General features: G+C 43.3%; 3 protein-coding genes across 8 annotated transcripts; 1 reads left to right on the top strand and 2 right to left on the bottom strand.

Annotated features, from left to right (window-relative positions):
• Positions 1-106: 106 nt before the first annotated feature.
• Positions 107-7,124, bottom strand: gnpat (glyceronephosphate O-acyltransferase). Its single transcript, XM_086061734.1, has 17 exons — positions 6,932-7,124; positions 6,192-6,383; positions 5,927-6,103; positions 5,617-5,746; positions 5,413-5,540; positions 4,508-4,583; positions 4,280-4,431; positions 3,884-4,014; positions 3,409-3,641; positions 3,210-3,302; positions 2,574-2,729; positions 2,401-2,480; positions 2,187-2,327; positions 1,410-1,509; positions 1,233-1,317; positions 677-738; positions 107-606 (listed from the first exon to the last, which is right to left on the bottom strand). Exons 1-17 carry the CDS (start codon positions 6,953-6,955, stop codon positions 563-565), a joined length of 2,004 nt encoding a protein of 667 aa, XP_085917860.1. The 5' UTR covers positions 6,956-7,124; the 3' UTR covers positions 107-562.
• On the top strand, positions 6,960-22,244 carry fsaf1 (40S small subunit processome assembly factor 1). 3 transcript variants are annotated; one of them, XM_086061739.1, is made up of 9 exons: positions 6,960-7,322; positions 7,905-8,039; positions 8,120-8,223; positions 8,337-8,396; positions 8,471-8,566; positions 8,641-8,727; positions 8,816-8,841; positions 8,971-9,107; positions 22,099-22,244. In XM_086061739.1, exons 1-8 carry the CDS (start codon positions 7,244-7,246, stop codon positions 9,104-9,106), a joined length of 723 nt encoding a protein of 240 aa, XP_085917865.1. In that variant the 5' UTR covers positions 6,960-7,243; the 3' UTR covers position 9,107; positions 22,099-22,244. The 3 variants fall into 3 exon arrangements, with proteins under 3 accessions (XP_085917865.1, XP_085917866.1, XP_085917864.1); XM_086061740.1 differs by lacking the exon at positions 22,099-22,244 and having other exon boundaries at positions 8,974-9,664; XM_086061738.1 differs by lacking the exon at positions 22,099-22,244 and having other exon boundaries at positions 8,971-9,662.
• trim67 (tripartite motif containing 67) lies at positions 9,617-27,032 on the bottom strand. 4 transcript variants are annotated; one of them, XM_086061732.1, is made up of 12 exons: positions 26,105-27,032; positions 22,320-22,415; positions 20,607-20,729; positions 19,297-19,407; positions 17,975-18,128; positions 16,976-17,059; positions 15,283-15,446; positions 14,173-14,320; positions 13,406-13,530; positions 13,027-13,205; positions 12,771-12,933; positions 9,617-12,002 (listed from the first exon to the last, which is right to left on the bottom strand). In XM_086061732.1, the coding sequence occupies exons 1-12, from the start codon at positions 26,924-26,926 to the stop codon at positions 11,955-11,957; spliced, it is 2,217 nt and encodes a 738-aa protein (XP_085917858.1). In that variant the 5' UTR covers positions 26,927-27,032; the 3' UTR covers positions 9,617-11,954. The 4 variants fall into 4 exon arrangements, with proteins under 4 accessions (XP_085917858.1, XP_085917855.1, XP_085917856.1 ...); XM_086061729.1 differs by having other exon boundaries at positions 14,182-14,320; positions 26,105-27,006; XM_086061730.1 differs by lacking the exon at positions 16,976-17,059 and having other exon boundaries at positions 26,105-27,007.
• Between the last annotated feature and the right edge of the window lie 269 nt (positions 27,033-27,301).

Raw genomic sequence — 27,301 nt, 5'->3', positions numbered from 1 at the left:
AATTACATTGTGTGTGTGTATATAAAAATATATATATGTATATGTATATATATATATATATATGTATGTATAGAGAGAGAGAGATTCAACACAGATCAACTCACAATTACTATTTGTATAAAGACTTTAATTATTATATTCTCTGAAGAACACGACACACATTAGTGAAAGTACAAAAAGCTAGAATTTAAAAAAACACACGATATTGCTGCAAAGAGACGAGCAGAAGTTTCTGTTTTTGTTGTTGAGGTAAATTCCCACATTTGACACGTTGGCCTTCAGTTGACGGCAAAAAGCTCTTGAATGTGCACTGACAAGCGTCATTGTTGAATATATACACTAGTGTAAACATGACTCAACTGTCTTCTAAGTGCAACTCTTTGAGCAACAAAGCACAAATATTTCACCTGAAGGGAAGATGTTAGTAAACACAAAAAAACGCACCCACACACACACACACACACACAAACGTGAGCGTGTCCCACATTTCATGAATTCAAGTTCAAGTCGTTTGGTTGGCACCCTTGAGTCCAAAACGTCCTTTGGTGAAGATTCACAGCGTTTAGAGGCGAGCCGCGGCAACGCTCCGAGGCGGGAGCTTCCCTCCTGCGCAAAAGGTGAGGAGGTTAACTTCTTTTTTACCTTTTTTTTTTAATGCTAACAGTCTTCTTCTTACCCAAAATGTCTTCCACAGAGCTGAGTTTCACTTTGTCGACCATCAGTGTGTCCTGCTGCGCTCTGACCAAACAGCACACAAGTTATTTAGTAATAGTCATTTTGGGGGGGAAGAATATCAAATTAATATTTAAAATAATAATAATTATTTTTTTAAATCAAATTTTCACACAAACTTACAATTTACCATGGGCTAACTTGGATGACTATCACATCAATCTTAACCATGCAGCGCCCTCTGGTGGTTGGCTGACATATACAGCAGATGTAATAAGATGCAATGTATCGCTTTGACCAGCAGAGGGCAGCGTTTGTAATTTACAAGAGGGCTCGCCTTCAAAAAGTGAAAAGCAGCCACACTATTTTGGAACAGTGGTGAGAAAACAAACGTTTTAAAAAAATAATAATTGTGTTTTACAAACAAAATCAAAACTGACATTCATTTAAAAATTATAATTCTGTATGATTGTTCTTTTTTTTTTTTTTTTATTGAAAAATCCAATTGTGTTGTTCGATGTGTTTAATTAAGCTCGTGTCTGTTGCAAAATCAAGCGCACCTCCGCACGGCGTCCAGTCTGAGCAGAGCAGCCAAAGCGTTCTTGTGCACGTCAGACGACAACACCTCCAAGTGCGTCAGCCTCCCTGCGTCACGACACGCGGCGGCGTTACAGTACAAACACGTCACGTCGCCACGGTGTCGCTTACATGTACGCAAAACAAACAAACCAACCGACCTGCCAGGAGATGTTTGATGATAAACTGGCGGACGGCAGGGATGAACGACTTTTGCGTCAGCGCCTCGCCGGCAGCCTCCAGAAGGAAACGGCAAACCACCTGCACGCACAAATTATTGGAGTTTTTATGCAGAACTTCTTTTTTTTTTTAAACAACTAAAATCAGCAATGGAACAGCAAACTGCATTTAATTGTATTTTATATACTTTTGTCATTTTAACATTTAATTTCTAATTAATTTTTACTTAAATTATTCATTTGTGTTTAACTCAACTGGAGAGTAACACTGCATGTGGAGTTTAATTGTATTTTCAATTAATTTAATTTGACAAATCTAATTTGGCGTAATTTAAACTCAAATAAATGACCAATTTTAATGTCATTTTTAATTCATTTTAGTGAAACCTATTAACATGTAGATCACTTACTCATATTTACATTATATATATATAGTTTTTTTATGTAATTCTTTCAGTTCATTTTTGGGAATTTGTATTTGTAATTCAATGGAACAGAAGACATGCATGTGAAATTTTACTATAACTTAATTTTATGTTTATTGTTTTGTTTTTATCTCAAATCTCATTTATTTGTAATTGCATTTTCCAATGAAATGTTTTATTAAATTTTACTTTAATAAAAAATTGTAATGTAACTTATTTAAATCGCCAAAAAACGGTCCTGCCAATTCATGTTCTCATGTCATCGTCATATTGCAAACGTATTTCATCTCGTCTCAAGCTCCTTGGTGGAGGTCGTCAACAATCACGGTCTCACCAGGTATCCCTGCAGGAAAGGCTCCAGCACGCCAATGAGGAAGTCCAGAGTCTTCTGCCCCCGTTTAGTCACCACGACGTCGTGCTGGGCAACCTGCAGCGCTCCCGTCTTCTCTAACAGGTAACACGCCTCCTCAAAATCCTACAACCACAAAAACGCGTTAACAATTCAACTAAAAATGTAAAACGTCGTCTTCTTCGGTGGTGGTGCTCACCTGCACGGTGGCTCCGGGACACAGGATGAACTCGTTGAAGAAGACGTCCCTCAAGAATCTGAAGCGGTCAAAAACCTCCTCTGGGGAGTGAAAAAAAAAAACAGTTTATGGTTAGCAGATCAGGAAAATGTCATTTACATATTAGAGCGGTCGTGGGGCGATACGCGACTCACGTTTCCGTTCGGAAGAAGCAACGCGGACGGCCGAGGCGAGCAGCGCCGGTCGCAGGAAGACGTGTAGCACCTGGTTCCTGTAGGAGGCGCAAGAGAGCGCCAGCACTGCCCGGCTCAGGAGCGCCGCCTCTGGCGAGGAGGCCGCATCGGCTCCTCCTGGTGTGTTAGCACAAATGTTTAAGACAACATTTAACTCATTTGCTCCCAAAAACGTATACATATGTTGTATTATAAAGGTTTTAAGTGTCCCAAAAATGTTTAAATCTGTTTTTATGCTAGAGCATACAGAAGGCTTTGATGCAGAAGAGAAAGAACAGTTGAAGAAATGGTAGTTATTACACAAACGGCCAGCAGGTGGCAGCAGAGTAGGGATCAACCAGGATGATGATGAAACTTAGCTATATTCTAATGCTAATTGCTGCAAAACGGAAACGGATAGAAATATACTTTTTTTTTTCCTGATGAAAGAAGAGACTCTAATCTTTCTTTTGGTAGGTTCAGCAATAGAACACAATATTCTTTGGGCCTTGCAAAATCAGTCAAAATCCAGTAAAACAGCCGGGAGTGAAGGGGATTGCTCGAGTGAAAATGGCTGGGAGTGAAAGAGTTAAAAAAATAAATGAATAATAAACAAACCTTGTTCGAGGTGAACTCTGCCCTCAGAGACACTCACCAGGCCTCCGTGCAGGGCGAGGCTGGAGGACACAACCTCAGATGGCCGTACATGCTCTGAAGAAGAACATTGAAACAAAAGTCAAATGAAGTCTTGTCAATTTGTTTTGCGTGCATATGAATGGGCTCACTGTCGCCATGACAACAAAGCAGCACACTGTACCGGGCCAGTGGAGGAAAGCTCCGTACTGCCGGGAAAGGTCGCGCAGCCACACGGCTTGTTCGGTCAGCTCGGCCAGCGTCGGCGCCGCCGCCGCCTCCCGCTTCTGCAGCAGCAGAGTGGCCAGGAGGACCCACGGCTTCAGCACAGAGTTCTCCTCCTGCGCCCTCACCAACCTGTAGGCGGCGACGTTCACAAAGCGTGCGATCTCCTCACTGGGCCTCGCCGGGATGTGTCTAAAAAATAATATATATTGATTAATTTTTTTATTAATTTTTTTAGAAGACCTGCTTCTGAATCCTCAAAAGTCACGATAGATAAATATAAAAGTATTGCTTTGGCGCCATCAAGCAAAATCCTTCATTTTGACAGGCCTTTGTGGGGAAAAAAGTAGCGCTTTGCCGCCAATTTGTGGCATCTACAGATATCGTTGACAATAACCAGGGAGATCAAACCGAGCGGGTTCGTGGTTTGTTACCTGGGCGTCAGATTAAATTGGCAGCGGTCCACGTGGCCCTGGGCTAAACTCCTGACCGACACGGGCTGACCAAAGTAAACGTGGATGCTGCCGTAGTCCTCACGCAGGATCTTCCTCGCCTTGAAGAGACCCTGGCGTAAAAGAGAGAACGACATACAACTCACCAACTGATATAATGGAGCGAAAAAAAATACATATTTCAGTTTGTTTGTTTTCAGCCAAATAAGGAAAATGTATCCCGCAATGTCTAGAGATTGCCACTAGGTGGCAATATTGCCCTGCAAGCAACTTCCTGTTCCCTCATCTGTCAACAAAGGGTGAGTCGTTTTTGAACTTGAGTGATATTTCGAAACTAATCTTCAGAATTCACTGTACATTATTTCAGTCGCGACTCACCGACGTGGACTCTTTGGGCTTGGGAACGCCGACAAGTTCCCGGGCGTAGAGCGCCTCCTCCAGGATCCTCTCGTAACTGATGCTGACCGGCACCAAGCACACGTCGAACACCTCGCCCTTGAGGAAAGGCTCCATCACGATGTTCAGCAGACCTTGGCGAGAACGCCGCATACATTTGAAAATGTCGGGTGAATATGACTCGTTCTTCTGCGCCTTTCGTCTTCTTACCCAACTTCGGCGTTAAAGATTTTGCTGTTCGACTTCGCGTGCCCTCCAGGAAAAACTCGACGGGGGCGTAGCCATTCTGAAAAACAAAATGTTCTTTCCTCAAGACTGCGATGGCGATTTAATATGTGATACTTTTTTTTTTTTAAGGTCCTCTTCCTATGTATTTTTTTTAAACAAACAAATTCATCTGTATTACAATCAGTGTTAGAATAGTTCGGGATTTTTCATTATCAATAGTTTTTATATCATTTTCACTTTTTTTTTTCATGTAGTTTTAAAAGTTGTTGAGTTTTATTAGTTTTAGTTTTATTTTAATATATGGAGTATTTGAGTGCAAGATTTAAAAAAAAGTTTTTTTTAAAAGGTCACTAAAGTACACAATAATTCAGATGTTCAGCAATACCAAAATAAATAAATAAATAATAATAATAGTAATAATAATAATAATTTAAAATGAACCCTAAAATCTAAATGTATATTAATTGACAAAGATGAAAACAAAGGATATTTTCACTATAATGGTATTTATTTTTAGTTAATTTTTTTATTTAGTTATTATTATTTTTTTGCAAGTGAAATGTTATCTAAATGTTATACATATTTCATTTTTGTTAACTCTAATAACCTTAATTAAAATGAAAACATCAGATTAATACATATGCAGTACATATTTATGCATAAATATTTTGGTTTTATTAGTTAGGCTGACACTAAAATATAGGAAAATAAACCATGAATGAATATGTAAGACAGTTTATCTACTTCCATTTAAATTAGAGTTGTTAACTTTCTGAACAGTTTGAGTTCCTGTCTTTTAAGCCTTCTCTTATTATGACAAATTCACACAAAGTAGGAAAAAATTGACAATCACATCCAGACTTTTTGCCATGATAGTTATTCCTCACCTTGACAATGGTCTTGACATACTCGGAAAAGACGGCCCAGTACAGTTTGTCGCCACCGAACGAGCGTCGGATAAAGAAAGCGCCGGACATTCGCAACATCTCGCCCACAAATTTCATCCCCATGAAGTCTGGAAGCGGCAAAGACGACACAGAGGTAAGATTGTAAGACGTTCGCGAGGCCTCGTATACCGAGTGGCGACGTACCCATGCCGGCAGCGATGACGGGCAGGGCGAGGTCGTACGTGTACAGGATGTAGGACATGAGGAGGAAGTCCATGTAACTGCGGTGGCTTGGGAGGAGAACCACCGGGTGCTCCTGGATGGCCTGCTGGAGCTAAAAACACAAGGCGGGTTGCTAGATTTGTTAGCTTCATTAGCATTAGCTTTATTGACTTACAACTGGGGCCCGACCATATGGGCTTTTTAAAGCCGATTCCAATATTTGGCAGAATAAAATTCCGATTACCGATTAATAAGACATTTAATTGAAAAAAATATATGAAATCGGTCTCACCCTCTGGATGCCTTCCTCGTTAACGCAGACACTCCGGAACAAGGTCTTGAACACCTTGCTGAGGGTGAAGGCGAAGAAGCGAACCGTGCTGAGCCGCAGGCGGTGAGCCATCTCGTCCAAAATGGCCGACGCCTCCGCCTGGACGTCATCCAGCGCTTTGCCCGTCTCCTCAGCAACCTTTGGGGGGGGGGGGGGAACAACACTACTGATTGGGGAGGGATTAAGGACGTGTGTCTTTTTTTAATCAGTCAATGATATCAATTACCTGGCGGATGACATAGTGAACGGGAGCCGAGTGCAGCGCGGTGTTCTTGAGCGTGTCCGGCGTGCACGGCGTCAAGCCTTTATAGAGGACGGGCGTGTAGCGCTTCACGGCATATCGGAGGTCACTGGAGTTCCGCCGTTCCTCAAGGACGTCTTCGAAGTCATCTCGCTTTTTCAGCATCGGATCTCGATGCTGAGAAATGTGCAGTGAGCGTTATTTGACACATTGTTTGCCCAAATAAAGAACATTGAATGCCTCAGGAAATGAAGAATATATATATATATATATATATGTAATATATATGTGTGTGTGTGTGATTTGCACGTAAAATTGAATATTTATATATATATATATATATATATATATATATATATATATATATACATCTATATATGTGTGTGTGTGTGTGTGTGTGTGTGCGTGCGTGTGCGTGTGTGTGTGATTTGCACGTAAAATTGAATATTCTTTCATTTAAAAAAAAAGAAAGAAAAAAAGAGAAATTGGCAAAGGTAATTAACAGAATAGAAACATAGTAGACGTAGATATTTGCGTTAATGCGACATGTTGTGGCATTAACACAAAAGAGCATGTTTGTCTTTGTGTGTTATTATAAGAATATGACAAGTACAGATCGTCATTCTGTGGGCTGCTAAATGGAGAAGCAAGTCAAATGTCAAATGCCACACACAAACTGGCTCGGGTTAGCTTAGCCTCCCGGCTAATCGATGACGTTGACATACCGAGTAAACCGCTTTGGCTGCCATCCTTCCTCACGCGAGCAGCCACGCTGCATCCAGCGAGGCTTTTATTGTTGTTGTTTTTTATGAGCCGCTCAGTTGATAAAACACAAAAATTATATCAGCTTCCAGAGAAACTTCACATGGGCGTTAGCTGCCACTTCCGGCATTTTGACACACAACTACGGAAAGCGAGGCGAGCCGAACCGCACTACGTGGTAACCACGCGTGTTTCGTTTGTGTTTGTCGTCTACGACGAGTCGACAGTCATATGAATTTAAACGTAGACTCATTGGTTGGTTGGCTAAAATAGAAATGAAGCCCGACGTGAATGGGAAAGTTGACGAGGATTGCGCTTTTCTCGAACGTGTTTTGGATACGTTATATGATTTTGGTAAGTACGGCTAGGTAGCTAGCTTCTGAGCTAACTTGTTAACTCGCCGGCTCCATCAAATTTTGTTATTTCTCTCGCTAACAGTTTGTCGCCAATGTTAAAAAAATATCATATCTAGGCTAAGACAATACAAAGATTTAGAACATATTGCTCGTAGTCCTTTGCTGTTTTTAACTTGACTCAAAATGAATGGCTGTCCCTGTTAAAGGCTAACTGTTAGCTGCTAAACGTATCAAATAAGAGAATGTAACGGGTGTCATTTTAATAATTTGTGTTTAATACAAAAGTTTTAAGTGTTTAATATTGACACTATAATAATCTGCACTCTCTAAATTGCTTACAACTAACCTCTTGCATACTAAAACAATTATCTCAGTTATTTAGGCGAAGAATAAAGTTACCCCTGTTTAGGTATCATTTGTACTATAATTAAACAAATAAATAGGTGACAGGTAGTAATATTTGTTATGTTCTATTAAAAAAAAAAAGGGAATATTTGATAAGTTCACAAATGGTGATCCATAAAATAGTGTAAAAATTAACCAACTAAGCTGTTTTGTTTCCGTGTTCATGTCTGTGCAGGCACTGGAGCTGTGAAAAAAAAGAAAAAAAGATGCAAGGAAGAAGCCGTTCCCGAAGAGCCCGCGAATGTCTGCAGTTTCGATGAAGACCAAGATGGAGGACAAGAGTCCTCAGAGGTGACTGTCCACAATCAAGGTACAAAACATGGAGCTATCCACCCGACCCACATGTACATGCACACATTTTATACAGTTTATTTTATTTTACTATCACAGGTCCAGCTGTCAAGCTGGTGAGGCCAGTAGAGGTGGTGCGCTTCCAGGACCCTACCAAGAGACAAAAGAAGATCAACCAGATGCCCGCAGTAGATGAAACAATTGTAATTTCTTTACTTCTGTCTTTGTTTTTCCTCACTGGACACGATCATAAGTACACTTTGCAATGGCCGCTCCGCTTGGTGTTTCCTAATGTTTTTCGTCTTTTCATCTCTAGCCGCTGGAGACTTCCGAGAAGAAGCAGAGTCCTCCACAACAGGGTCTCAGTTTAGAGAAGGTGAGTGATTTTTGTGCCTAAAAATGTGTTTTTGTGTTTTTTTTTTTTATATTGTCATCATGTGTGTGCATTAGGCTCGACTGGAGGTGCATCGCTTTGGCATCACGGGCTACAAAAAGGAGCAGCAGCGAGTCTTTGAGGAGGAGCGGGCCGTCATGTTGGGCGCGCGGGTGAGACGGCGCCAGCGCTACATTAACGTGCGTGTGATTTGCTGTGTTGTGACTTGCTGTTGACTCGCTCATAGCCTGCCAAGAAGAGCTATTTGAACTACAAGGTGCTGCAGCAGCAAATCAAAGAGAAGAAACAGAAGGCGAAGGAGGAAGTGCAGCTGGTAAGACCTCCAAGTGGTCCAGAAGTCAAAACGAAAACACAAATTAAGTTCGTTTCTTATGTGTGTTTTTTTTATTTTGTTTTTGTAGGAGCTGAAGAAAAAGAAGAGTCAAAGGTATGTGAATGTTAATTAAAAATATTAAGTCGGATCCTACGTGTCACAATTAAGTGACTTTTAGCTTAAACCTTAAAAAGTTCTGCGTAACAAGCGAGATGATGCCGACGCGCATGTGCGCGTCTCCAGCAGGGACAGCAAGAAGACGGCGACGTCTGGCTCGTCCTCGGCACCCACGGGTCAGGTGGGCCGCTTCAAGGACGGCATACTGGTCCTCAGCCCCAAGGATATCAAGACCATCAAGAGCAAGAAGCAACGCAAATGAGGTGAGGAGTACACCGATGGATTCACTCCAAGTGAAACCACAAAAGTCCATTTATTTACATTTCTGGATAATAAAAAAAAAAAAAAAACGGCAAACTGAGGAGTTGAAATCGTCATGTGTGACGTCAGTAAATCTCACGAGATTAACTCTGGCCGAAGTGACATTTTTTGTGACGTCGCGTATCAGATGATGAACAATAGGGGATGGCTCTGGGCTCACTACGACACTCGAGAATACAACCGAAGGCATGAGGTTCATAAAGTCAATAAAGATTTTATCGGCCACGGAGCTGATGATAAAAATTGAACCCACGTCCCACTTTGACTTTTATTGGTTTGGACAATGCCAACTCCGGATTGTGAACATTGAGAAAACTGGACAATCGGGCATTTTCACTGCAAATGGAGGACACAAATGTAGCAAGCAAACAAAAGAGAGCATACGCGACACCATACTGGAGAGCGCGCGTTCTATTTCCAGCCTCCGCCTTCGGACGTCAATACACCACACTGGAGTCTTAATTTTGTCTTTATTTCATCACAGGTAATTTATTTCTCTTTTTGAAATATAAACAACCAAAAAGAAAACATTGTTTGCGTGTGTGTATTTGTCTTTTCATATGCTCACGTACAAACCATGTGATCGTACAAAACATTCACCGCTTGGCGAGAGAAGAGGCGGGGCTTAAATGGGGGGGGATTAAGTTCAAAGAATTAACAGGAAGTAAATGCTCATTGAGATTTGCGTATTTACACTTTGAAATAGAAACAGCAGCAACAAACACGAGGAGAGCGACATAATAAAAAAAAAAAAATACTTTCTCGTTAAATAATCTTAAATATCAGGACATGCACTCCTCCCGAAATCCACCCCACATACAGCACCTTACTTTTTAAATAAAGAAATAAATATGTATGTAAAGTTTAAGACATTCTTGGGCGGGCGAATGTGAGGTAAAGGACACGCTGCCACACAAGTGCTCGACACGCACAGCAGCCACCAACACTGAGCAACCGTTAGAAGTTGTCGGATTACGCACTTGGGCAGTCGTTTCAAAATTTTGGGACCCGCTGTTATAAGCCCTTTGACGAAGGTGGTCGCAAGTGCACGCTGTGGACAAAAGTATTGGGACACTTTCCGGGAAGGGGTGTGGTTTGCTCCACTCTGCCGGGAAGACTTCACCAAATTTTTTTGGTTTGGGTCTGCGGGTTAGAGGTCGATGATGTTAGACCTGAGAAGATGGCCCGGTTTGGAGTCTTAAGAGTGGGAAAAAAAGTAACCTTCTCCCCAAAATGTTCCCGCCAAGTGGAAGAATTGAGAGCTATGGATTTAAGAGGCATGTCTCAATACTTTTGTCCATATCATAGACAGTATTCAAAGATGTTTGGCTTGTTGTGGGTCGAGTTAAGATGACAGGAGTCACAAAACTAATAGTTAGGTTGAGTTAACCCTCAAAATAACATCTACATGGCATATTTTGCATTATTAAATCTTTTTGCCTCTCACAGCAACGAATAGAATAAAGCAAAGGATATATATATATATGTATGTAATTGAAGAAAAATAAGCAACCAATATAATAGATTATCAATATTTACAGTAAAGTGAAATGTAATGGCTTTTGATCAGCGTCCAGTTGAACAAGCCCGGCTCTGATGTAATTCCTCCTTCAGGCAGTTGGGGGCGAGCTTTCACAGCAGTTGGCAGTAAATAACGCAGGAGGCTATTTACAACGCAGCTTGAGATACAGCAGGAGTACTTTTGTAAACTTGCTTGATGCTCACCGTGTCTCATAAGTTGGCTTATTTAGCATATTTGTTGGTATTTACACTCTCCCCAAAACAGACAAGATGGCGCTTCACAACACCTCAATCACATCTGCGCCGCAGTGATATGAAATGAAATTCACGCACACTCTCATGATCGGAACTGAATGAGAAGAAAACTTGTGGCAGGTTTGTAGAAAGTGGCTCAGTGTCACAGTGATCTTTTTGCAGCGGCTGGAGCCACTTTTCATTGATTTCAAGGCAACACTGCAGTGTGTGCGCTATAAAATTAACATGAGGTGACGGGAAAAAAAAAACTTGATTCCCAACATTGCGTATCAAATATTCACTTTTTGTCTTGAGATTTTCCTGCTCCCCCCCCCCCCCCCCCCCCTGCAGCCACATCAGTGATGCCGTTTGAGGGAGTAAGACGCTCGGCCTTGTTCCGTCTCATCGGGGATGACGAGGAGACTCATAAACAGCACTCGCGCGTTTTCTTTTAGCGAGTCGTGAACGTAAACACCACATTCTGTGCTATGATTCGTCGTTATTTGATATGATTTTGGGGGGGGGGGTTCAAAACTCAAAAAGAAATTCTGACTGTGTCAATAAAATCAAAGCAGTTGTTTCAAGTCCATATATGGAATTAAGCTAACTTTCGATCCCTCAAAATGTTACTTCAGAAAGTCGTAATTGGCCATCACGTGCGGAAAAATAAAACGGAACCGATGACATTTTTCCGCACTGAATCTAAAGTGACAGCGCCGCTGCAGTTAAACTCGTGAATATTTTACGGTAAGTTACAACCTGAGTCGCTGTTTGAATTCTTGACAAAAGGCCTTCTCCGCCGTCACCTTAAAATGTCTTCCTTCCTCCCATGTTGGATCTTGATGCGAAATGACAAAACGTAGGCCTTGCGGAGTCTGCCTAATTGTGCGCGCTGCCTTCCGACGAGTACGAGGAACTTTTAGCGTCAAATCTACAAGAATCAATTGGACATAACGGAAAGCAGACGCGTCGAGGAACCTTTTAAGACCACGTTGACATTGTTGGCTTGTACGGGAGGCCCTCGTTGGCGGCGTCTACTGTTTGAGGTCCCTTGGCACGTCCAGGCCCGTCACGAGGGTCACCTGAGGGAGATGGAAAAGTAAATGAGAACTTCGATACCGCACAAGTCGTTAAACGGGTCATGCCGGCCAGTTAAAAGTGATTTTTGACGTCTATAATTAGTAGGTGACTAAAAAAAAAATTATCGTAATAAATGATTGACTTCAAAAGTGGGAAAGAATGTTAATCTAATAGAAACATGGCTGCATATTTTAGTCATTGATACAGTAATTTCGTAATAATTAATCAAATTGAGGTAAAATTAAAAAGATGAACTGTATTGTAAAAAAAAAAACAACAAGTGTGATATTGATTTGTCTTGTAATTTTTCTGCCACTAGATGGCATAATTTCATTTCAAGACATTGGTGACAGTTCAGTGCATTTTTCTTTTCATATTAAGAGCTATCTAATTTTTAACATGAAGTCACTTGTGGAATTCTGCACATTTTTAAAATCGTAAAATACAACTTGACCCCAGTCTCCGCAAATATATGCATTATTATTCAATTTATTACTGCTAAATTTTGTCGTGGGCGTGTCTGTCTGGCTGTAGAATGCCCATTTCAACCATTTTTGTTTTTTAAACGATTTTTTTTTTAAATTAGGTAAGCATCATAAAAAAACATCTCCAAGACAAGAATGTCTAGAACCAACGAAAATGTCTACAAAGGCCTAGTGTTTTTTTCCTCCAAAAACTCCTGCCGCGTGGGTTTCCCTGAGACTTTTTCCGCGGCTCGACTAGTGATCGACACGTCTGGATATTGCGAAACATTTTCAAAGAGTGGCGACCTGCACGTTTCTGTTGAGGCTGACGGCAGGCATGAAGACGCCGTCCAGGTTCTCAAAGGCAGTCGGTCCGTGTTGTTCCTTGTTGACGAAGAAAGTCAGAGTGCGCTTGGTCAGATCCAGGAGGACGCCCACCGTCGAGCCCTTGGTGATGCCACCCTCGGCCCTGCGACATGCAAAATAGCGACGCGTGAATTGATCCAGTCTTTCCAGTCTTGTCGCTTTGTTCGTCGTTCTCACGGATGGATTGCGCGCTTACCTGTTCGTGTGCGAGTTGTTGTGCATGAACCAGGAGCGGTTGTTGTCCACATACATGGCCCAGGCCTTGTCGTCCTTGCCCAGCATCATGTCCTTCACCGTGTTGATGCGGGCGATGCCGAACGCCGGGTCCGGATGGTTGTCATAGCGATCGATGCAGACCTCCCAGTAGTGGATACCCTAAGATTGAAGGGGACTTATTTGAATATCTCTAACGTAGACCTCTTCCAAGGCCCAAGAATCGAAGAACTGAATCGGTTAAATAAAGCTTTGTGGAAAATGTTTTTCTGAAAAAAAAAAAAAAAAAAACATAGTCCCTGGCTTCCTCTCTAACACCAGTAATGAACTCTTAAAATCCTTGGGGGAGGTTCAAGCGTCACCTTGGAGAAGGCGGCGGTCCCGAGCACCACTCGGTCATCGTAGCTGTTACACGACACGGTCTGATTCTCGTCGGTGAGGACAATGTCCCGGTGAGCCGAGGTGGGGTCAAAGGCGAAGCAAGCCACTGTGGAAGGAAGCAGTCGCGATTTAGCATCGGGGAATCGCCGGGGCATCGCGTTCCTTTTTCGACTGCAGGGGAGCAAGAAGACAGCATGCGGGTGAAATCGAGAGTTTGGCGCTTGTCGTGAGTCAACAAAGCTGTCTGGCGGAACATTTGGGACTGCGGGCAGTAACGTCACAGACACATTTGGTGTGGCGAGTGCTCGACGTGCAGTTATCATGCAGCACCGACGAGGAAGCTTATGTGGCCAGTGAAGGAGTCGTCCAAAACGCACACATAATGGCCACAAAGACTGTTTTGGGACTGATAACAGTTCATCCCTCTTCCTCTTTTTTTTTGTCAGTCGTCCCTTTTCGGAGAGAAAGGTAATTAGGAAGCGCCTTGGCTTAGCGGCCGAGCTTATTCTGTCTATGTTAGTCGGATTTAGTACAAGAAAGGAATGGGCTGCAATTAGTTGGATTAGAAAAAGATTTTTGGTTCAACATATTTCAAACATAAACCCGCTAAACGCAATGACAAAGTGTACGTTTTCAGTTTTTTGGAGTGGAAAAATAGTCACGTTTGAGTCGGATTTTCTCCTGTCGGATGTGAAAATGGGTTCGGATTGTGTTGTGGGAGAAGTGCAGTGTGACGCGGTTGGCTCACATTTCGTACCATCGGAAGTCTTGAGCACCACGGTCTTGCTGTAGGGCCCCACGCCGACGGCATTGTAGGCTTTCACTCTGGTGTTGTACAAGCTGTTGAAGTGGAGGCCGTCCACCGTGCACACCGTCTCCTTACCCACGTACACCTCCTGCGTACACAAACTCTTAAGGTTAACAAAATTCATATTTTTGCAAGGTAGGAGTTGTTGTTTTTTTTAGAACATGGTCTTAATGTTACAAGAATAGTTGGATTCTTTGAGTAAAAAAAATATTAATCTTACCTCGAAAAAATACTCAACCTGACCAAAAAGTCTTAATGTTGCGAGAAAAAATCTTAATCTTACCAAGAAATATGAATTTTAGGAAAAAAATATTAATCTTAAAAAATAATCGTAATTTAATTCAAGAAAAATCGTAATCTTACAAACAAAAAAATCTTTATCTTAAACAAAAATTCTTACCAAAAGAAATCTTAACCTTACCAAAAGAAATCTTAACCTCACCAAAAAAATCTTATTCCAACAAAAAATCTTATTCCAACAAAAAATCTTAATCTTAAACATAAAAATCTTATTTAAAAAATCTTAACCTTACCCAAAAAATCCTAATGTTCCGAAAAAATCTCAATTTTACGGGGGGAAAAATCTGAATTATACAAAAGATAAATCTTAATGTTACAGAAAAAAATCTTAAACTTATAAAAAAATATATATATTAATTTTACAAAAGAAAAATCATGTTACAAAAAAAAATCTTAATGTCACGAAAAATCAATCTTAATCTTATGCAAACATAATCTTATGTAAAAAAAATCTTAACGTTATGACGTAACTGTTATAAAGATAGTCCTGTTTTTTTTTGCAAAACAGTAATGTTACAATAATACATTTGTATTTCTACTTTTTTTTTGTCACAAGTTCTTACCGATAATTGAAAAATTATAGAAGTTTTTACCTTTACCGGTACATAAATAAACTTGTAATTTCACAACAAACAATTCTAGTAATATGATGCTTCTTCGATGTTTCTTTTGATGTCGAGTATCTGCCGGTATTCTTAGCAAATAGCTCAAGTTTGTCTTTTTTTTTTCTTTTTTTTTTTTGTCACCAACCCTGTACTGTCCACCGTTGCCGTCGTCGAGCTCCAGAATGTAGCCCTCGATGGGCGCCGCTTGGGCCGCGGCGACCCTCCAAGCCAGCGTGGCGCTGTTGTTGCCGCTGCAGCACTTCTCCAGCTGCAGGAGGGGAGCCGGCGGCACCGAGGGTCCCGACTCCACTGAGATGAGACATAATCGGTTAGTATGTCACCGTTACTGAGTGATTGTTGACCTGTGGGGGTCAAAACGGGACAGTTCGTTCCAAGACAAAACGGGTTGAGCCGGTGTGTAAACGGGGAGGATCAAGTGGATTATTAACAGTGCTTTGAGGAATCTAGTTAGGTTCATTCATAGGGCAAACATCAGGAATCAGTGGAGGATTAACGTAAACCTTTATCAAGAGATACCGCTGGATGGACTTTCAATAAAATGAATATTTACTCGAGAGGTGGGAATCACAGGGATGGGCGAGAACCTAGAACAGATATTATGATATAGGACAAATATTGGCCTGATTTCAAAGTAACAAAGTACTTGTGAAGTCAACCCCCCAAAAATGGATTGACAATAATATGTTCTATGCAGCCCCACTAGTCTAAATGTGGTATTCTGGTTAATAATGCGTTAGTGGAATATGAGTTACGAAGCAAAATCCAGCCGTTTTTATCCATCTCAGGGGGCGGCGGCCATTTTGCCAGTTGCTGTCGACTGAAGAGGACATCACAGTTGCTGAGGTCTCAGGTAACAACCAATCACAGCTCAGCTTCAGAAAACAGGTGAGCTGTGATTGGTCGTTGCCTGAGGCCTGGCAAACTGTGATGTCATCATCAGTCGATAGCAAGTGGCAAAATGGCCGCCCCCTGAGATGGATAAAAATGGCTGGATTTTGCTTCATAACTCTTATTCCACAAATGTAATATGAATCAGAACCTCATGTTTAGACTCGTGAGTTCACATATAACATTATTGTCAAGGAATGTTTACGGTTGACTTGCACTTTAAGGCAAAAAAAAAAAAATCTGACATTGAAGAAATCTTCCTCGCCAGTAGTTGGCGCTATACTGTCGGTAAATCATCATCATCTGCATCTTTGTTAATGATCTTTTTTTGTATCAAAAGTACTAGTTGTATTGGTGAATATTCGTACAGTGCTGGTATTGAACTTCCTTATGTGATTATTTACATTTCAAACGTCAAAGAAAATAATCATTTAAAATACAAATACACTTTTTTCCCCCCACATTTCCTTAAGGGAGTACTGAACAGAACAACCATTCTCTAAAAATATTCTTCTTGAAAGACAAAGGGGGAGGTGAGGCAGCAGTCAAGACAAACAATGTGCACGTATAGATTAATGACATGAATATTTAAATACAAAATTTGCATTTATAGCCATGTTAGTTGTGTTTCCTGCTTAACAACATTGTCTTTTTGTATTATTATTTTTTTTTCATTCCAATTCGTATTCAAAAGAGAAACAGACAACGACTCGAGGCTATAAATATCAGTACTGTCTGTTCTTTTCGGTGCCTTACAATGACTGAAGTGCCAACCTGAAGAGTTTTTTTTTTTTTTTTTTTTTTTTTCCGCTTGAAAAGAACAAACCATGCGTGGGTGGGTGTTCGGGGACGGGAAGGCGGGACACGTGTTTCCAACCGGGATGTATAGGGAAAGGGACGACAAGTCTTGTGGGAAAAACCAATAATACCTCCTGGACTTTGTGAGTCGTTATCGGCTTCAGCACTGCCTGCTGCCTGCTGCATTTGTTTCAATAAGGGACCGTCCTGCACGTCTGGAAATACCATTTGGGGGATGATGATGCACACGCTTAACATCAACATGGATTGCCAACAGGTCCCGGAAGCGCGCTACATATTCATAATACAACACTTGATGACGTAATACCAAGAAATGAAATGTTTTCCGAGGCAATCGTCCAAAAAGGTGATTTGTCCGTAACGTGATTAAAAAAACAATGGCGGCGTCTTCTCAGGCACATTGTAAACCCACCGACAGCGCCTCATCGCAATAAGTACGCCGTTATGTAACACTTAATTAGGCAGCATTACATTTAATCCGCAGATCTGGCAGTCGTGGCGCTTGGAATGAGGTTTATGGGAATAACTGCAATTAGTCACTTTGAGTAAGTAATATTATTGTGCGTCAGAAAGGATACAAAACAATGTCGTGCTCGTTATTTGCAGAAGTGGCAAATCCAGGTCCGTAAAGTTAAAAACCCTTGCCAGGTGCTAGCTAGCTAGCTAGCTCCCATGGTGCTCAATGACCTGCTAGGGAGCTAGCTCGCTTGCTAGGGAGCTAGCTCGCTTGCTAGGGAGCTAGCTCGCTGGCTAGGGAGCTAGCTCGCTGGCTAGGGAGCTAGCTCGCTTGCTGCTAGGGAGCTAGCTCGCTTGCTGCTAGGGAGCTAGCTCGCTGGCTAGGGAGCTAGCTCGCTGGCTAGGGAGCTAGCTCGCTGGCTAGGGAGCTAGCTCGCTGGCTAGGGAGCTAGCTCGCTGGCTAGGGAGCTAGCTCGCATCAGTGGCTAAAGCCAAACTGTGGCAGGGTTTTTACTTTCTGCACATGGATTTGCCAACTTTGTTATTTGTCACTCTCGGTCTCGTTTCCTATTTATTGTGAGAAATCATCAACATGATCAAAGTCGTCTTAGCAATATTTTAAAGGGTCTTCTGGTAGGTTTTGGTGCGCGTACCTTTGCCCTGGCAGAAATCCAGCTGCAGGATGGTCTGCAGCAGCGCGTCGGTGTTGAGCATGAGCTGGAACTCGGGGCCCACCTTGGGCTCCAGGTTGCCTTTCACCCACTGATCCTGAGACGACACCACGCGCTTGACCAGGGCGTCGGAGATCTGGGCGGGAAATGTAAGCAAACGCCGCAAAATGAGGTCGCCTTCGTTCCATATTGATGTTCAAATGCGCGCTTTCAACTTTTAAACATTTCTTGGCAATAATATGTTATGTGTGACCTCACCAGTCTAAACATGACATTGGGATTAATATTACATTTTTGGGAATATGATTTATACGGCAAAATCCAGCAGTTTTTATCCTTTTTAGGGGGCGGCCATTTTGTCACTGTTGACTAAAGATGACATCTCAGGGCTCGGGCAACGGCCAATCACAGCTCACCTGTTTTCTGAAGCTGAGCTTTGATTGGTTGTTACCTGAGCAACTGTGATGTCATTTTCACTCGACAGCAAGTGGCAAAATGGCCGCCTTCTGATATTGATAAAGCCTGCTGGATTTTACTGCTTAACTCGCGTTCCACGAACACAATATTAAACAGAATACCGTATTTATTGTGACTGCATAGAACATATTATTGTCAATATTCTTGGGGGCGGGAGGGTTGACTTTCCCTTTAATGATTTATTCAAAAAATTGTACTTGAAACCTTTGTGCCACATTTGATTTGATTTTGCGTGATACTGAATTGAGAACCGCTCAAAATAGCAGTCAGTGTTAGCATAAAACCTTAGCAAAAACAAAATACCAGCAAAATCTTGGGATGAATCTGAGGAACTTTAAATGGTGTCCAGGTGTTACTTAATCCAATTTAACATGGATTTAAACGTGATTGGTTAATCCTGAACTCTGTACGCAAAACCCTGGCATTTGAACAGGGGTGTGTCGACTTTTTATATCCACTGTTTTGGGATTGGTAGTACATTTATGGTTTAATCTGATAATACATCAAATTCCAATCACTTGTAAGAAGGGACCGTTAAGAATTCCTGAAAATCAAGATTAACATTTTAATATTTATTTATTTCAAGGAATTTCTGTTTTAATGTCGATAAATTATTGCAACATTTTATTTTTTTGATGGTTTGGTCATGTTTGCGCGATTAAATACAGTAAACGCACAAAGACATTTGCTATAACAAAACTCACGGGTATATATTCTTTATCCTCTGCCAAAAAAAAACATACTACAATTACTGATTCCCTTTCCAGTGCAATTGAGCACAGCTTTCGCTGTTGCCAATATGGCCGTCAACGGGTCTTCGGTCTTACCTGGAGGAAGCCGCTGGGGTCGTTCTCCTTGAGCACCTCCAGGCAGTACTCCATCATGCCCGTGGTCTGCCGCAGCTTCATGGTGCAGTGGGTGATCTGGTCGCGCGCCACCTGATAGCCCGCAATCAAACGCACGCCAACGGTTCGTCATACTACGGAGTGTTAAATGTTGCGCAAAAAAAGCGAGTCCGTTTCTGCTCTGCAGGGAAATTTAGATTTTGCACATATAAAATGGGGAAAATTATGTTCGGCGTCAGAGAATGTTAGCATCGTTTGTGGCTAATTACAACAAAAAAAAAAGACCTCATTTTGCGTTATTTTTCATCTTTAAAAACAAAATGCTTCCATCTTTGCCAGTCCTTGTCATTTTAATGGCCACATTAACCGGCGCTTGTCCAGAAATGAGAAGTCGTTTTTAATGAGCTGCAGTCGCGCGCGTTAACGTGACGGCTAATGGGATCACGCTTGATTATTCACCTGCCGGCGAGACAATCGTGAAAGAGCTCGGAGGCAATCTGCGGCGCGTTTGCAAATAGAACTCAGATTAGAAATTGGACCGCATGAATCATTTCTGAATCTTCGGAGAATCTTTTCGTGAGAGTTCTTTGAAAGAGCAACGTTTTGCTTTTAAGGGATCAAAAAAATTTTTTTTTTTGATGAATTGGGCAAACATCTGTCTGTTTGTGAGCTGTAAAAGCAGATTAAAAGACTCGAGCTACAGTAAGTGACTTGAGCGTGTGTGTGTGTGGAGGGGGGGGACGGGGGGGGGACGGGGGGTGGGGGGCGGAGACAAAGATAATCCAGGGAGAATAGATTTTACAGCCTGAAAGGGTTGTGGTTACGTAACGCTCAAACACAGATGCAAGTTTACTGGCGACACGGTGGAGACGCGTTCGTGGGCATCGGCAAACTAGGCGGTCGCCGAGGGCGCCATCTTACTGGAGCGGGCGCCAAATTGCTGGGCCAAAAAAAAAAAAAGTGGTCTAAAATAAAATAGGTTACACAGTGTTCGGATTGACGGATGAGAACCCCCCCCCCATCCGTCAAGTTCATCAATTTTCGAAAGGACGGCCATTTTGTTGACAAAATGCCAACCTCTGTGTTTATATATATATTTTTTTTATTATTTTTTTTTTCCAAATATATTGTACATAGTTTGAAAACATTTTGTAGTAATTGCACCAAACAGTTGCACTGCATCGTACTTATGCTTTATTTTTATTATTTGTAATTGTCTGCAAAATCTGTGGGTTTTAGCTGCGTCGGATAAAAAAATAAATAAAAAAGGACTGACTGGTGCGTTTTTTTACCTTCAGCTTGTATTCCTTCTCCTTGGCGACTTTCGTCAGGAGTTTGGCTTTCTGTCGGGTCAGCGCCTCGATCAGCGAGTCGCACTGAGCCACCAGGCAGGCCTCGAACTCCACGCCGTTCTCCTGTCACGCACAACCAACGTGAAAACGTCCTGATTCAAAGTGACACTTGGGCAAAAAGTCGTTTTTATTTTTTATTTATTTTTTTTGCTTTATTCTCAACCCAAACGCTGAGGGACTTTCAGAAATTAATCAACCAACACGAATGTGCTTAAAAATCAGCAAATATTAAGTTAATGTGACTATATTATAGTGTCTGCGTTTTAGATATGTGCCTTTAAGAGGCGGGGCCTGTTGGATTAGCATACGACGTCGTTGAGTGTGTGGACATGAGCTGTGGCCGACAGCAGCTCCTGTGTGAGGGTGTCTATTGTCCCACATGCTCCTGTTTGTTCCTTCCTCTGGGTTTGTGCACTCAAGGTCAACAACAAGGCGCTCTAAAGCTGCCACACAAGTGGATTATCAGAAGGCAAGATGCATTTTCAGGAAATAGGTGAATTCTTTTTTTTTTTTTAATAAAATTTACCGCCTCATCACTCTTCCGTCTTTCTATGTGCGACGTGCGCACACTCACAGCAGACAACGTAGCGCTCTAAAGTGGCCACACCAACACAAACGGACAGTCTACAACCTGGCTGTCCAGTCAAAAAAATAATAATAATATTAAAAATCCTGACGCCTTGTGCTTCCATCTTTTTAATTTGTGATGCGTGTGCACTCAGGGCCAACAACGAGGCGCTCTAAAGCTGTCACTCAAGTAGATTATCAGAAGGCAATATGCATTTTCAGGATGTAGGTAAACAGTTTTTTTTTTTTAATAAAATTTCCCGCCTCATCACTCTTCCGTCTTTCTATGTGTGACGTGCGCACACTCACAGCAGACAACGTAGCGCTCTAAAATAGCCACACCAACACGAATGCCCAGTCTAAACACAAAACAAAACATGAAAAAAAAATCTGTATCTTTTAGTTTGTGATGCGTGTGTGTGCACGCAGGGCTAACAACGAGGCGCTCTAAAACGGGCACACCAGCAGACAAGATGCGTTTTTGGTGTGTATGCATAGCTAGGTGGCTATAATGTATTTAAAAACAAATGTCTGAATTCTTGCACCAAGATTTAGTGAGGAAATGTGTAAATAAGTTATTTATATATATATATATATATATTTTATTTTATTTTTTTCAAATAAATGAATCACCCTCGTTATTGTAATTTATAGCACAGTCCTTTTATTGCGTAACACATTTAATCCTCCTTCCTCCGGTCACAATGCAGGTGTTTGTTGTTGTACGAAAAAATGGAGTAAAAAGCGGATTAAACGTGTACTTAGTTTGGCAGTGACGCTCCCCAAAAAAGGAATAATTAACCTTGAGATGACCCTTTTTTATTTATTTTTTTAATCCGCCACGTGACTTTGTTGAATTCAACAGGAATCGGAGTCTGTTGCGAATGTGGCGCGTAGCAAACGAGGATGTGCGCTTCGGATGCCTCACTGACTTGACGCTCGCCTCGCCGCGCCTCGCCGCGCCTCGGGCGACAACAAACAAGGTCAGCGTGTTCGCTGGGATGCGGTGCGAGCGCAATCATGAACGTATGGTTACATAAATCCTTAAAAATACAGATGTGTTGTTATTTTTCATGAAATAATGACCTGGATCTGCTGCAGCATGTTCTTGAGCTGAACCAGGAATTCTTTTGCGTCTTTGGCTTTGTCCGAGACGCCGTTGAGGGCTTGTGAGAGTTGACACTGCAGAAAAGACGAACATAAATCATACTCCTCACGTGATGTTGAATCCAATCGAAAACCTTCAACAAATCATTTGACGAGTCTCGTATTGCGGCAAATCGATACAATTTGAGTGAAAATGACACAATAGACGCCACTCAAATAATGCACTTCCTTGAATCAATTTGAACTGAAGTAGTTCATTAAAAGTCATTTTAATTCATGGAAATGAACCTCTTGGGTCCTTTAACTGCTATTAGATGTATTTCTTCTCTCGACGTGATTGGCCACACTTTTTTACGAGGTTACATGGAAGGACGGATGACTTTTGGGGGTGGGTGCTGGAGTCTCATTAAGAAAAGACAAAGGGAACACACGCACACACACGCACACGCACACACGTGCCCACTGGTGATAAATCAACGCCACCCACATGATCCACATGCCCCCTCTTCCTACACGCATGTAGTAGGATGAGTAAAAACCAGTTGATGTTCGACTTTGCAAATTATTTTACAAATACGCAGCAACATCGTCGTCTCGTTTAAGGAATAGCGATGCCATGAAAACGTAGATGCAATAGAATTTTCTGGATTCCTAGCGACATTGAACGCCTCGTTTGGAATGATATCATTTACCGTTGGACAAAATTGACGATCGTTTTTCTTTTTCATCGCCTGACACGACTCGATTATTCGCTTCCTCCGGTCCGTGTTTAGTGCGGTAGACACCGTGTCACCAAACAGCACCGTGAATATGGCCGCCTTTAAATGGGCCGACGAAATGATGACATGTTTCAAGACACCTGTAATGCTAATCGCTATGAGAATACGAAGTACGGAATAAACACCAATCGCTGGTTAATAAGCAGTAATCGGGAGAGAAAAATGCTTTTGCAATACACTTTAATGCAAAATTAAAATGAATCCGATTAATCGATTCTAAAAAAATATTCAATAGTGACAGCACTACATACACACACTTGCATGGGAAATGCAAAACGCAATAGGAATTTATAAAGGAATTTTGAAATTCCCCGCAACATTGAACACCTCGTAATATGAGGCAGTGAATTCATCATCAGACCTCACATACGAGCTAAATCAGTCGATTAAAAAAAATTGTTGAAACTTTTTTTTTTTTAATCCAGTTCATACAATACATAACAACCAATCAATCGCAAAGGATTTCCAAAAAATCATTAACATTAAACGCCTCCTCAGAGATGTCGTCAAAGTCATCACATCACATTTATGTTTGTAAATGTTTCATTCATTATCGGACCTTCCTCACGCGTTGCACTTAATGCAGCACATCGATAATCCCCTCCACACGTGCGCGCACACAGAATAGGGCGGTCTCCCTCCCCCCCCGTGCACGCCGAGATGACTCGATGAGTCACAAATCAAGCGTACCCTTCAGCGGCGCCGGTCGCCGTGGAGACCATCTGGCCCACCAAGCTGCCGGGCCCGCGCGCGGCCGTGCTAACGAGGGGGGGGATGACAGAGGATGAGGGGCTTCCCTCGATCGTCGTCATCACTTCCGCCTCGTGGGGTTTGTTTGATCTATTCAATATTGTTGCACTTTGACCTTTCAGACCTTTCTCGCGCCTCGTCATTCCATCATTTTGTCACTTTGGACCGCGGGCCTTCGTCCAGTCTGTGGCAGAAGTTGCTGCATGACCACGGGGGAGAACAAAAGGCTGTCTACGCCCTTCACAAAAACTTGACCTTAATGTCAACGACACCCGAGGGAATTGCCAGGGGAGGCGGGGGGTGGGGGGGGGGGGGTGCCGCCTCAATCCAACCATTTACGACCCTTGCCCGAGCCACTTTTATTTCTCCTCATTTGCATATTTATGCATCTCTCATGCCGTCCGTCTGGTGATCGGACACATCTCAAATGGTACTGCCTTTTTGTCTCCTTCGGTGGCAGCTGCGCGTTTCGGCATTAATGCGGCGCATCAGGCGCAAGGTCAAAAGCAATCTGCTATCTGCCCCTTCATCCTCTCATCTGCCCTCGACTCGCAATCCTTTTGCTGCTGCTATTCCTCCCATTTGGTGTCCTCTGTGTGCCTCGCGAAAAAAACTTAAACAAAAATCCAGATCACTTTGCGCTTCCCTCAGTAGAACTCCAAAGTACATTTTAAGGGAGCGTGAATTTTGCGGTGGCACGTAACCATGGTAACGCCCACGGCTCATTGTTCCGCTGCTGGCATATCCTGCTACGAGGTCTGGCGTAGAGGTACCCAAAATAAATCATACACACGCTCAGCTATATTTGGTGGGCTGCTGTTGTACACACACACGCACGCACACGCACACACGCATACACACAATATTTCCTGTGTGTAGGCTGCAGTGCAAGAGGAAAGAAATGGCAACAAAGTGCACATTAACCTACATTTAGTGCCGGAGTCCAGCAGAACAGCCTTGAGTAGTTACGGTACTGTTTTTTTCCCCCCTCGCTCTCTGCCCCTTCTCAACAACATAACAACGAGGCGCTCTAATATATATATATATGTATATAGATATATATAAACGAGTAAGGCCGATCAGCTGGACCGTTATGGGGCACACTTCTGCATTTGTTACCACGGTAACAGCATCTCGTAACACAAGCTAAGGTGCTGGATTTAATACCTTTATGTTTATCCTCACAATTCAAGGCTGCTGTGTGGATGTTTATTCGTCTTTAACGCGCGACAGGAAATAATGGGATGTTTTTAAACGATGTTCGGAAAGAAAACTAAAATGTTGGGAATTCAGTACATGCTTGCTGGGATGCCAAATGCAGCGGAGCGACCACAACGTCCGGTCATTGGACTCTTTTGGCGTGAATGGTCGCCGTATTACTGAGCATGTCTTATTCATACGCTGCTCATTACTTATCGACGCCCCCTCACCCCCCTGTTCCCCTGATGGGATTTTCATGGTCCATTTACAGGAGCCTCTGGCTAGGGGGGAGGAAAGGAGGGGGGAGGGGGAGGACACAAAAAGGCACCATTGGCAAAGGGAAAATAAAAATGATGAATGGACTTCACGATTGGACGTTGGCATTAGATATTCAAAACATTTAGTGTCAATGTACAAGCTCATAATGCTGAGCATTATTTGACCTCGATTCCCCGTTAAAGTGAAAATAAATGTCTTGAAAATTTGATACACCACAAACTCACGGCTGACAACGAGGCACTCTAAAGCGGCCATGCCAGTACACTCTTCAAGACAATACATCGCCACAAAGCTAATTTCACTTTACAGGGTCTTTACCTTGAGGGAAAATGTCTGAGAGCTGGGTTTGAGAAATTCAAGAGTAAGTCACCATGGCAACGAATCTGTGAACATAACTTGGTCGCTAGCATGTTTTGTATAAGCTAAACACTTATTTTCTGCCAGTCTCCTAAACATAGCTTGTCCATAAGTAGGCTATATATTACATGCGATATATGTTTGTTTGTTTGTTTGTTTGGGGGGGGGGGGGGGGGGGTTGGTAACAACATACGACGTTTTGAACATCACAGCCAGCGTGCTCATTTTTCACCCATAGACGACGAATACGCAGTTTACGATGGTTTACTCACAGTTACGAACACGTTTACTGATTGTAGACTACGGCAACGCACACATTTAGGTTACGTCGCCGATGTAGGTACTCTGTCGTAAAGCGAGGACGCCCCCGCCTATTCCCGTACGACGACGGCGTCGTACCTTGTGTTGCTTCCACATGGGCGCGATGGGCTTGACGTCGTGTTTGGCGTGGCGTCCCTCCTCCGCGCACTTGGCGCACACGGGCGCCCTGCAGTTGCAGCAGTACATGACGAAGTTCTCCGCTTCGTGCTCCGCGCACGTCGCCGGCTTCCGCGCGGTGGCCGGCGGTTGCCCGGAGCACGCCGCGGAGGCCGCCTGGCCCGGCCGCTGCTGGGGCGGCGGCACCAGGCGGTGCTTGGCGAGCGGGCCGCGGGACGGGTGGCACCTCTGCTGGCAGGCGTTGCAGTAAAACACGTCGCACTGCTCGCACATGACCGCCGCGTCCACCGGGTTGCGGTCGCACAGCTGACACTTGGCCGCCCCCGAGGCGGCGGAGGCGGAGGCGGCGCGGTTCCGCCGGTACCGCGCCACGATGGCCTCCAGGAGCCGGTTGCGAGGCAAGCCGCGCAGCCCTCGCTCGTCCAGGGAGACGCTGCGGTGGCACAGCGGGCAGGTGAGCGAGCACAGCCGCTGCTGATGGTGGGGCGGCTGCGGGGCGGGGAACACACGCACGCCGTTGGGCGACTTGAGCTGGCACGGCGTGTACGAGCCGTAGCCGCTGTCCGTCTCGCTGTACAGGCTCATCTTGTCCACGTCCAGGTAGTCGTAGTCCGAGCCGGCGGCCGACGCGCGGCTCTGCTGCACGGCCGCGGCGGGCTCCCCGTCCGGCGTGTGCACGCTGATGCTGCGCGCGCACGCCAGGCAAACGTTGTGGGAGCAGGGCAGCAGGACCGGCTCCTTGAACAGTGAGCCGCACACCGGACATTTCAGTTCTTCCTCCATGGCGTCCGGTCCAAACGTTTCCAGCACCGAGCGTCTGCGGACAGCTCCCTGGCAGGCGAGCGGTGCGCATGCGCCGAGCGAGGGGCGGGTCTTGGGCAGACGTTGATGGATGAGTGGTGGATTTAAACACGCAAGACTTGAAACCGCAAGCTGGAAGGAAGACAGACAACATAAATGGGAGATAAAAGCATCTTAATTATTGACTTTTTGTTTGGTTTACTTTAACTGTGTGGACACTTATATACTGCATGTAAAAACTCAAATTGAATCCAGATGTAGTTGCATACTAGCTGCTGTTTGCACTGAGCAGTTTTTACAAGTGGTGTAAAAAAAAAAAGGGACAATATGGGTCACTGTGTGAAAGCAACATGAGTA

The sequence above is a fragment of the Leptonotus elevatus genome, chromosome 18 (assembly GCF_054856555.1).
Source record: "Leptonotus elevatus isolate MCC_2025b chromosome 18, RoL_Lele_1.0, whole genome shotgun sequence".
NCBI classification, from domain to species: Eukaryota; Metazoa; Chordata; class Actinopteri; order Syngnathiformes; family Syngnathidae; genus Leptonotus; species Leptonotus elevatus.
Note: the sequence above shows the minus strand (reverse complement) of the source record. Positions and strands in the feature narration are given on the sequence as shown.